We start from the raw sequence: 12032 nt of genomic DNA, 5'->3' as shown, positions 1-12032 counted from the left end.
ATATTTTAGTTGTTTCAAATGTAAACACCGTGCACTCAGCATAGATGGTGTAACTTGACGTGCCTTTCATGCTGTATATGTTATGGATTGTAATCGCAAAAGTTAGTCGAAAAGTTACACGAGATGCTAGCGTTTAAAGTACATACTATCTGCTATAAGATTTTTGGAAGCATTTACATAACATTTATGCTAGCAAAAATTTTAAAGGAAATGCTTCTGTCTAATGCCGACTTACTCCGTGTATTTCCGCTAATATTGACTTCCTGTGACAGAGTCCGCCATCATGCAAGTAGCTCCAAAATCATCATCATGAAATAAATACTTCAAGATTCCCACCGATGGAGCAGTGGTAATGGCCTTGTAATCAAAGGGTCCCGGGTTCAATAACCGGTGGAAGCCCACAGTGGTTCGGATCCCTCTTTAAACTGCAGGTCGAGTCTCAATTAGCCTTTCTGTGCAGAAAGTGGACTGAAAATGCCAACTCAATGAATCAATGAAACTGTGACCTTTGGCACTAAAGAGAGAGTACTTATTCAACTCGATCATGAATATGAATAATAATGTGCATGCAGTGACCCAAGGATGAAGTCACGTATAACGTGTATGCTATATTGTTATTCAAGAAATTTCCGCATCATCGATATCAAGAAGGTCCTTGAAGATGGCATTAGAGATCTCCAAATCTAAATATTTACCTCACAGACTACTGTAAGTATCCTTCAGACGAGAGCCAGTGGGACATTATGTTACGTTCCCCGGTTTAGTCTCAATGGATCTACTTACTTTTATTCATCAACGGCGAGCATGAGACTTATCAGCCTACTTTGAAGCCCTCAGGTAGTGGTAAATCAGATAAGGATATGTTTACGTAAACCTTACTAATCCTCGCACACCAAAAATATATTTAGATGTCAGTTAATGTTAATATATTACACTTGCACTCGCAATTATACTCCTTATTACAAACAAAATTGGGTAAATTTCTCGTATCGGACAAACGGATTTCTGCAAATTTACAGGAGAAATTACTTACCGAATGCAGTTTCTTTAGACTTGTGGAAGTTCGGGGAAGTGTTTTCTCGCATCGTTCATTGAATTTTGCAGGTAAATCATATATTTTTCGATATAAATGTGTGACCGATGCACAAAAGCTCTTGCATCCATTTACTTCACGGTGGATGTAGCCTGTGTGTGATGACGTAATCCGGGTCAGTGTTTCCAAACACGTGTTTTTGTAACTGAAGAAGGTACGTTTCCGCAAATGGTTTGTGGGGCTATGTGTCAATGGTTCGTGGGGCTATGTGTCAATGGTTCGTGGGGCTATGCGAGAATGGTGTGTGGGGATACGCATATTTTTTTCGAAACCAATTTTTAACTATTGTAACCTAAACGTGACCCTACCTAACCTAACCTTACCGGAAATGGTTCGTGGGGCTATGCATCAATGGTTTGTGGGGCTACATAGGTATTTTTGGGTGCAGTGGGGTATAAACACTGCATGCCGAGTACGGTAGTGAAACTGTGACCGCCATTTTGCATGTTACCGAAGGCAAAAAGAAACGAAGATAACATACTCGATATGTCGCAAATAGAGCTTATTTCTGTGAAATAAGCGAAATGCCACCTTCAGCAATGTTTCTCAATGCAGAATACGTAAGTACGAATAATCAAATTAAATGAACTAGCAAATTTCAGCCGTTTGTCCGATACGAGAAATTTACCCAAAATTGTATTAAGATCATAATAGTTCTTGACTACACAAATTAATACATTCACATTTCCAAAATCACTTCCATTATCCAGCAACATTCATAATATCTCTCACCTCACAACCCCACCTGTGACCCCACAGTCCAAATGTTTTAAGGTTAGTCCATAACCATAACAGACTACCGAATTGAACAAAACAAATTACGTCATCATAGACAATTAACATATTAAACACTTAAAATGATACAATAAGTGGGTGCGTATCAATTATATTAAACTGCCCCATTCGCTTCTAGAACCTTCGCTCAGTATGTGAAGTCCGACATAAAAGATGTGAATCTCAGTTCACTATTATGTTATTAACGGTCACGTGGGTGTGAATTTTTCTTTCTTGTAGGATTTTATATTTATTTCTACGTTCCATGATCTTTGAATGCATCATGGGGAAGGGCTGGTGTCTTGGCAAAGTGAGGTGTGTACGAAGCGTTACGTTCCCTTCGCTTGTTTCTTGTGCATTGTGCGTGACTGCTATTCGTTTCCTGACTCTCAAAGGGCGTGTTCACTTGCTGATATCAAACACGTGAGACGGAAGATTTCATATTCAAAGGATCACTGTGCATGCATGTAATTTGATACACTTTCCGAGTAGTACTTTCATTTATGATGCATGCATATTTTCGAGCTCAACCAGATAGGTGTCCGGTTTGATTTGATATTTGTTATTTAGCGTTGCTTTTCTGCCACCTTTGGCTAATCGCTAAGATGAGTGATGATGATATAAAATTTATGAAGATACATTCACAAAGCTCACCTATGCTCAGACTCGGATTCGAACCGTGAACCCTTGGCGTCTTATTGCGCTGTGCTAACCACTCAGTTAAGGGTATCCGATCGCGTTGAGTGTTGGAATCACGATCTTCATGACAACGGTTCCGAGTTCGAGTCACGCCTGGGAGTGAATGTTCTTTTCTAGATATCCCTTCATCTATTCCATCTCTTATCATTCATGTTCACCGTCGCAATTAGGATAAAGAGGCAAAAAGCGACGTCTAGTCAACTGCTATGATGAGAATAAATTATAGGTGTAGTAGATGAAAGGAAAAATTCCAATGGACCACACATTTTTACTAGATAGCAAGATGGTAAGAGACAAGATAGACGGTAGAGAGAGAGAGAGAGAAAGAGAGAGAGAGAGGGAGGGATTGAGAGAGAGAGAGAGAGAGAGAACGAAAAAGATTGGTACGCTTACTTGGTACTTATTTCAGAATAAATTATTTAATTTGAAAAAATACAATGTTTTCGATTTTAATGGCGGTTTATTTCAGTAGATCCAGTTCCCATTAGTTACTTCTACTAAAATTTGTCTTTTTGTCTGTTTAAAGTAAGTTATTGAATGGTCCTGTTTTATGTTGCTCGAACCTCGATGCTCTTTGGGATATAATCTCATCATCACTTTTTCATAATACCTTTTTGAGGGGGGGGGGGGGTGAGGTTCACGTACACTCATGCAATTCTCAACTCTTAAAAAAGGAAAATAAATTGTTACGCATTCTACTTCTTGGCGGCAAGAAGTTCCTGGGTAAGGGCGTTGTGGATGCATCTCCCGTCTCGTCTCCAGTGCAGCAGAGTGGTTGCTGTGTGTCACGAACAGGATGATCACGCTTCCTCTGTGGTGTGTTCAACACATATATAAACAGGGGGAAATTAGTTGCCGTTGTAAAACTGTTGAAAAGTTGCTTGTCAACTGCTCCAGCAATGCAAGTTTATGAGGTAGGTTTTCTTCTGAATAAGCAGATATGCATTCGTTGTTTTTCCATTGCTTTTTTAGTTAGATTTATATTAAATGACTTGCATTTGTATTTTGAATATTGAATTAATTTACTTCGTCCTCAGTTTAACTGCTTTGAGGAGAGTAAATTATAGATGTAGTAGATGAAAGTAAAACTCACAATGGAACGCACGTTTTTACTAGGTGGGAGTAATAGCGTTCATCTATGTGGCATATTTTTTAGTAGGCCTAAGGAGTATTTTCTTGATTATTAGCATCACCCCCTGGCAAATCTTATTTATGTGTTCTCTCCAATGTAATTTATGATATACAGGGTGTATCATAAGTAATATCGCAAACTGACACAGTTGAAAGTACACGATAATAGAAACAAAAAAGTCTCACTAAACATGGGGCCGCAAACGAGCCGTTTTCGATATAATTGCGAATGTGTGGTTACAAGCCACTACTGGCTTCACTGTTTGTAAACGTCGTCCTAGTTGACAAAATGCTAATAATGCACTAAGAAAAGTCATTGGAGAACTCGTTGCTTTTATTGAACATTATACTTACTTGAACAAACGTTAGTATGTTACATGTTACAATTGCTGTACACTCGTACCTGTTAAAGCAGGTGTTCAAAGTGTCATCCTTGCATCTGGATGCAATTACTGTACGCGATTCCGCATTGAGTTTCGAATTCTTTCGAACACTCCCGGTTCATTTCGGAATTGTTCACAAGCATGTCTAGTTCTCTGTACTGATTGTATCCATCTTGTTTGATTACAACGCCACCTCTCGGAAATGTTCTGTTTTGTAAACAAAGAGCAAACCTCGGAACGCGCAAGGAGTAAAGCACTCGGTGTTTACAAAATGCAATCAGTGACGGCTTCTAACCACACATTCGCACACATTATTAGCATTTTACCAACTAGGACGACGTTTACAAACAATGAGGTCAGTGGCGGCTTGTAACCACACATTCGCAATTATCTCTAAAACGGCTCGTTTGCAGACTCATGTTTACTGAGAACTTTTTCCTTCTATTATCGTGTACTTTCAACTGTGTCAGTTTTGGCTATTACTTATGATACACCCACCCTGTATATGGTTCGGGTTATCATCTATGCAGGTCTATTTTCAACCTGCATTTTTAAGCTTTCTAAAGGGGCTTCTTGCACCTCTGTTTTATTTTTATTATTTTTAATTTTGAGGTAAAAGTGTTACATAAGGAGATCTTCCTCGCATACATTGAAGGGTGCAAAATGGCCTAATGTGTCGACACACGCAAATAATTCTAATTCAGATCAATCAGTATCGTAGACCAAGCAGGCATCTGTGGCTAAGTGGTTTACGATGCCGTGTTACTGAGGTCATTGTTTCGAAGCCTTAGTACAGTGGGGCCTCCCTGATGGTGTAGTGTTAGCGTCATTGCCTTGTAATCAAGAGGTCCCGGGTTCGATACTCGGTGTATATCTGTTCGAATCCCACTTGAAACTGTGGACTTAGAACACCAAACCAACCAAGAAATCAACCAACCTTATTAAAGCATGGGAATTTCATTATGGTTATTACAATATCTACTTTACAAATTATTAATTCATGCCCATAATCGAGGAAAGTAGTAGAGTGAACCAAATAAAGACAATACAAAAATGAATATCTCGTGATGATGTCGCAGAAAGTGTTGAGCTTCGTCTGTTGCAAAACGATAAACGATTTGTGGAGTGTAGGGAAAAGCGACATCTCTGGCAATCCCTTTTGGAGTTAGGAAGCTTTTAGAACGAAGTGACAAGCCACAAGCGACACTTTTCACTTGCAAACTAAACTCCAGAAATAAATATAAACTTTCATACCGAAGTGATGTGACAAGCTGCACTGAAGCTTCTCACCTAGACTGGGCCGTTTCTCAGTATCGTGCAACGAGTTGTAGTTTAAAAATGTGGTTAACCGTATTTGAAATATTTTAAACAACTTGTTTGATTGGATAATGAATCATCAAAATGTAGAACGTAGAAAAAACATTTTTGAAATTAACATCATGAAGATCTCCCCTCCGCCTCCGCCCCCTGCTCCTCCTTACTTCATGATAAATTTTCCAGGTGAAAACAACTTGAATTTAGTACATTGAACACGTTAAAACTAGTTAGTCAATGCAATATAAATCTATACCTAGAAGGGGTGTAGCGGCATTATCCTTCGTCCAGGGTGTAAAACATGGCATTAATAAAAATAGCAAGCAATTTCTCCACCCTCTCACACTTGACAATCATATTTCTGGAATTATCTTTCCTATGTAGTAAGGGTTAAAATGAATGCAATGAATGCAATACCAATTTTTGCTCCAAGAGGAAAGTTGACGGTATTTTTCTTTGTCGAACAGTGGAAACTCCTTATTATGGAAATCAATTGTATCAGTCCACCACCTTTGCTAACTGAACGTACAACTTGCCAGGTGGCAAACAACTTGGGTTATGTTCTGTACATAGGGAAAATAGTGTACAGTAAAAACTCGTTAATTCGGACCCCGATAAGCCGGAATTTGCTTAATCCGGACAGGCAAAAGGAAAAAAAAAGAAGGAAAAGCAGAATGCAAGGTTTTAAATGTGGCTAGAAGTCAACAAGAGAACTTCCCAAAGAAAAGGCAGTCAACCACTGATGAAATTATGTTTCCCGCAGACTTTGTACTGTACTGTATAGTGTATTTAGGCCTATGCCCTTTAAATACACCACAATAAACGTGTTTGTTGCTATAAATTAAGTTTTAATGCACTTTATACTGTTCTTTTAGGTTATTTCAGTTATTCCGGACTTTCGTTAAACCGGTCAACCTAACCCCTATTAGTCCGGATTAACGAGGTTTTACTGTATTTCCTAACTGGATTATCTTCGTATCTGTAGGACCACAGTCAATAGCATCTTAAAATTTGATACTGGGTTCCAAGGAAAGAAATCAAATATATTTCTCACAGAGGTTAATAGGTTTCATTGACTCATACGCAAAATCATGGAACCATCATTAAAAAAAACTAACACTCATTCCTTAACACCGACAACCCGGCTACTTAACGTGCAACTCGGTAGGTAGGAAAAAACCTTTCATACTCAGTAAGATTCATGATAGCTAAGATTTGTAAAAGCGACGTAATAGTGAAATAAATCTCACACAATTTAACGGGGGGAAGGTTTAGGTTGGCCCACGCTGTAATTATATATGTTCGTTCCTATTAACAATGTTGATTTTTATGCAGGTTATATTGTTGTCTTCATTGTTGGCTTGTGGCAACGCGATATCACCCGCCCCTGTTGTGGAAAATGATGCGGAACAAAATGACTACGTAAGTACAACAATAGAATCTACCTTAGTCGGCAAAGGCGAATTAATATTAGGGTTCACTTTGGTATATCTTTCTAATTCTATTATGCTTTTCACTTTCACCATCATTTTCGAAACTCCAAATGAATGGCGAACAGTTAATAGGAGAATATTAATAACATATTTTAGTACGCGTATAGTCATCCAGTCTCACCTAACCTAACCTAACCTAATCAGCAACGAACAATGCCACTTAAGACATTCTTTACTTACGAAGCGGTTGATGTTTATTACGTATTGAAAAGTTCTGAAATTTTGTAAGGAGAGCTAGTGGCAACGAAGGTCTCTGATAGAAGGAGATGTTTGATTGATTTGCTTTATTTTACTTTTGGCTAATTACGAAGATGGGGATGAGTTATGATATGATGAAATTAATGAATAAACATTCACAAATATCCATGCCCAGGAAAGAATTCGAACCCGGAACCCATGACGTCGTAGTGTGATGTTCTAACCACTCGGCCACGGGGGAAGGAGGTGTGAAGATTGGACATTAATAATTCACTATCCAACAACTTTAAGCACATTTTCTCAGTTGCTTCAGGCTAATGCTGAACCTGTACCTTAAACGAAGATGGGTGTCATTTTAAATATTACTCAAATATCATAGACTGTAAAAACATTACTTGTATTCACATATATTCAGATGCTAAGAAAAGCAGTGCAAAATTTGAGTGCAGCAATTAAACTGACTTAAAACAATAATTTCACTGGTGGTTTATTATAAGATATGGATTGCCATCCGTACCGTAAGAAATTCAGGTAGATTCATGTTAAAGTAAAATAAAGTAAAAAGTCTGTCCCAAAAGTAATTAGACAATTTTTGGTGGGCCAGTCAGAAGAGTCTGGGAGTGGGTCTATTGGGCAGGACTGTTGGTGGGGGATGTGAGTTATATGGTCTGATGCAACTCTGTTCCTTCCGAGCCGTTCCAGGGTTCGGATCGTCAGCAAAGTGTTTTAGTGTCACGGTCAAAAATGCAGTGCAGTTTGGAGCAGCGGTCGGTAAACCCGTGACAGACACTCTTGAAATATTAAGACAAGCCTATCAGCATGGCCGTAGGCAGGAAAAATTTTCGGGGGTGCATTCATAATTGTTCCCATTGGCGTCGCCAGAAATTTGAATAATGGAAATAGTAACAATAATAATTAATATTTCATAATAATGAAACAATTTTATTCAATAATAATAATAATAAAAATTATTATTATTATTAGTGTTGTTGTTATTGTTATTGTTATATCCTTGAGGGGTTACTCAATTCAGCAGATGAGTGAATATCCAACACAAGTTTTTTTTTTTTTACGTTTCATACAGTGTGTACTGAAATGCACAATTATTATACTTTGTTATTAAATTTTAAGATACCTGCAAGAAAAAGCTCTAGAAGGTAGATACAGATTTTAATCAAAGTTTTTGTTGTTTGACCTTAAAACTTAATTTTTGGAATTTTGATTAGTGCGGTACCAGTTATTCTCTTTAAAAACTTAGCCTGGTGCATGGATTGTAACCTCAATCGCGAACGTAACGCGCTATGTTTGAACTCCCATCGAGGGGGATTTTCGACTTTATCAGACAAGGAATTTAAAAGTTGGAAAGGGAATTTTGGGACAATCATAAGGGAATTTTCATTCTATTCCTTGTGACGCAGGAACAACACTGGAAAGAGGACAGCAGAAGTGAAAATGGAGGGCTCGAGGGTGGGCTGTGATTCCGAGAATAAATCCTGTTTCACTCAAGTTTCAGAATTCCAAATGTATGGAAATTCTAGCTCGATCGTTTCAACATTGTCTCGAATTTTTGTGTTTCAAAAAGGTTTTGAAAATAAGTTACAGATTATGGTTTCTGAACTTCCATTAATCCAACATGTCAGATGTTTCGGGGGGGGGGTTGAACCCTAGAAACCCCCCTCTACATGCGACCATAAGCCTATGGGAACGAGACATTAACGAAAGCACAAGTGTGCAGTGCACAAGGCGTTCAAAGTAGTAACAGAATTCGAGGAGAGAACGAACAACGCTCATAACGCCCATCTTCGTCCAGAACTGCCGACCCGCAGGTACTCGATAGCTTGAGAAAAAGATTCGCTCGCAGAGACACCTGGTTTCTCCACCAGGACAACGCGCCATCTCACTCATAGCTGCAAGTGAGGGAATTTCTGGTACGAAAATTTTGGCAATGATTCCCCACACAACGTACATTCCGGAACAGGCCCCGGCCGACTTCCTTTTGGTCCCGAGCCTCAAATTCGGCCTGAAAGGACACTGTTTTTGGACAATCGAAAAAGACCAAGCAGCCTCAACAAGTGCTCTGAAGGGCATCTCAGGAGAAGACTTCCTGCGCTGTGACAGCAACACTTGAACCGCTGTATGGACGCTCAAGGATCCTACCTTGAAGAATATTAAGTGTGTTTGAGCCCAGCTTCAATAAAACGATTGTTCCAGAATTAGTCTCATTACTTTTGGGTCAGCCCTTGTACGTATTACCGGCTCTTTCATCGTTCACCGTAATAATGTAATTATAACGATTCAGTTCTTGAAAATACGTACATTTATAGTATCCACAATTGCAATTTAAAATCATTATCTCTCTTTATGGAACATTCTTACACAAGATGTGGCAATGTTCATATAATTATTTGAGTAGGCAGTGTCTATGATGCTGGCAGCAGTGTGCGACTGGCAAGAGTGTCGATATACTGTGCATGAATTACCTTTTGCAGTACTGTGCTTCAGTTGTTGTTTGTTACACTGTGAAGTGAGGTAGATTTCTTGCTAGAAACCTGTCCACAGAAAGTGATTTCCCGTTATGGTGACCTGAATTCGTTTTCGTCCGACTTCTTCTCGTGGGGTTTTCTTAAACAAGAAGTGTTTCAAGCACGTCCAATCACGATCTTGGTACTGAAGGATCGCATCAGAGATATCGTCACCAGTATCCCGACAAGGATGCTAGAACAAGCAATGGACAGCGTCCGACGCCGTTTGGAAGAATGTGTGACACGCAGGTGTACTCATTTGCCAGGGGTCATATTCAGTCATTAACTGGTAAGTGTATAATTGTGACTTCAAATTATGCTATGAACGCTGCCGCATCCTGTATGTGTATGTGTGTTTGTGTGTGTGTGTGCTTGTGTGTGTGTATACATAACACATTGCCTGTAACATGTCAGGCTGTACGTCTGTGTTTATTATTCCCAATGGGAAAATTTTAGCCACAGCACACAGAGGTTACAGTCACGAAGAAACAAGGTTGCATTTTGTTTTGATAAATTAACGGCCAGACTATAAACTTTTAACGGTAGAATATTGTAATTTTATGGTAACTTGCAACACTGTGCATTTATTTAAAATACTTGAAATTCTTAACTAAGACTGTTGATTAGGGGACACAATAGCACTTTGACGTTATTTTAGATCTTCAGAGGAACGCAAAACTGCCTTGCTCCTGATGAAGTCCTTTACTTGCAGGAACCGATTGGCTACGCTTACGACTATGCCGTGAGGGACGACAGGACGGGGGACATTAAGAGCCACGTGGAGAGCCGCGACGGCGACGTCGTGAAGGGCCGGTACAGCCTAGTGGAGCCGGACGGCTCGGTGAGGGTGGTCGAGTACACGGCCGACGGAAAGAACGGCTTCAACGCCGTGGTCAAGAAGCAGGCTTCCAAGGCCCATCCGCCTCCTGCCAAGGCTAACGTGGTCAGCCCTGCTCCAACAGTTGTCAACGTGGGACATTTTTCCCATGGCTACGCGGGTCAACAGTATGTTTACGCTCCTTATCCACAACTTGTTTTGTAAGTTTCTGTCAATAAATATTTCATTATGCTTGAATAAACTTGATTCATTTAACGTGCTGATTTAATTCATGACATTGTCGGTAGGATGAATGCAGGGAAAAATCACTGAAATGAAAATAATTATCATTAAGGCCATTTAATTTACTTCTCAATAGATGGCGGGCTTTAATTATTGCTATCAACTCGCTAATAGAAATTACAGAATTTAACACAATGTATATCTACAGAAAGCATTAAAAGAAAATATATACACCAGCATTTAAAGTACAACCAGAATTTTATTTCAATTTGCTGTGAAAGCAGGTCTACTAGTGCGAATTATAGTCCTGCGTAAGACCTCTTTCGTTCGCTAGTAATCAGTCGAGTCTTTCACCCTCGAGCGTATACAATGGAATATCACTCTAATGTGACAATAATCATAGACACATAATGTAAAATATGCGCCTTGGTAGTTTCAGCCCACAATAATCTATTTCATTTTCATATATCATTGTGTATTGGTAAGATAGTGTGTATATGTTCACTTATGTTTCATTCCACTTGTCTTTCCCTTCGCGATCCATATTTGAGGGCCAACTACCACAGACAAATTACGGTTATGTGTGTACTACCGGGATTCGAGTGCATACATCTCGTTTAGCCTTGTCGAGCGTATTTTGCTCTTAAGGTCATGAAGAGCGAAGAGTACTCCATCTAGCGTCGTTCGTGCGAACTACTGCCACTCGAGCGATAACCTCTTGCTGCAGCACTCTAGCATCCAGACAATCCTGTGTTCGGGTATATCTACACTATCTGAAGACGGAGACAGAAGAACTCTCTGAAACGTTGGTGTCTGTCTGTGTGCGTGTGTATGTGTGTCTGCTTAATTCGAAATACCTTTAAGTCCTCTACAATGTCGCAGTGGTAGCGTCGTCGCCTTGTAATCAAGATGTCCCGGGTTCGACGACCGGTGGATTCACATAGTGGTTCGGATCCCAGTTTAAACTGGAAGTCCAGCCTTAAGTTGCATAAAGTGAACTAAAACACCAACTCAATCGAAATACCATTTTCTGCTAATTTTCCCAATTGCAAATTGAAGCTAAGTATTAACTAATTAATTTTAGATAAAAATGTATCCAAATCGTTTAAAACAAGTAGTGTAAAGCAGAAAACTGGAATTTCGACCTCCCTGCATATACTCTGTCCCGTTATCTCTGTAGCAAGAGAACGAAAACAAGAATCTGCGCAAGTACTGATGCGAGACGGTTCAACCACTGTACACGTGAGATGGAACAGGATTGCGTGGAGGGGGAAAGCGACGGCAGTTATCAGCCTTCGAAACAGCTTCGCTCTGCCCACTCGATTTACAACCCCTTCTCTGCAGCTCTACGCTGCCTTGCTCCAG

General features: G+C 39.6%; 1 protein-coding gene across 1 annotated transcript; it reads left to right on the top strand.

Annotated features, from left to right (window-relative positions):
* The first annotated feature begins 3415 nt into the window (after positions 1 to 3415).
* On the top strand, positions 3416 to 10675 carry LOC146002584 (larval cuticle protein A2B-like). Its single transcript, XM_083140524.1, has 3 exons — positions 3416 to 3480; positions 6730 to 6816; positions 10320 to 10675. The coding sequence occupies exons 1-3, from the start codon at positions 3466 to 3468 to the stop codon at positions 10647 to 10649; spliced, it is 432 nt and encodes a 143-aa protein (XP_082996650.1). The 5' UTR covers positions 3416 to 3465; the 3' UTR covers positions 10650 to 10675.
* Positions 10676 to 12032: the final 1357 nt, after the last annotated feature.

The sequence above is a fragment of the Lepisma saccharinum genome, chromosome 18, assembly GCF_977018435.1.
Source record: "Lepisma saccharinum chromosome 18, izLepSacc3.1, whole genome shotgun sequence".
Taxonomy (NCBI): domain Eukaryota; kingdom Metazoa; phylum Arthropoda; class Insecta; order Zygentoma; family Lepismatidae; genus Lepisma; species Lepisma saccharinum.
The sequence above is the reverse complement of the archived record's forward strand: the minus strand, read 5'-3'. Positions and strand labels throughout refer to the sequence as shown.

Bases quoted from the DNA above. Each gene is read 5' to 3' on its own strand.
- LOC146002584 (XM_083140524.1), top strand. The intron at 6,817-10,319 runs GTAAGTACAACA...CTTTACTTGCAG, and splicing joins ATGCGGAACAAAATGACTAC to GAACCGATTGGCTACGCTTA.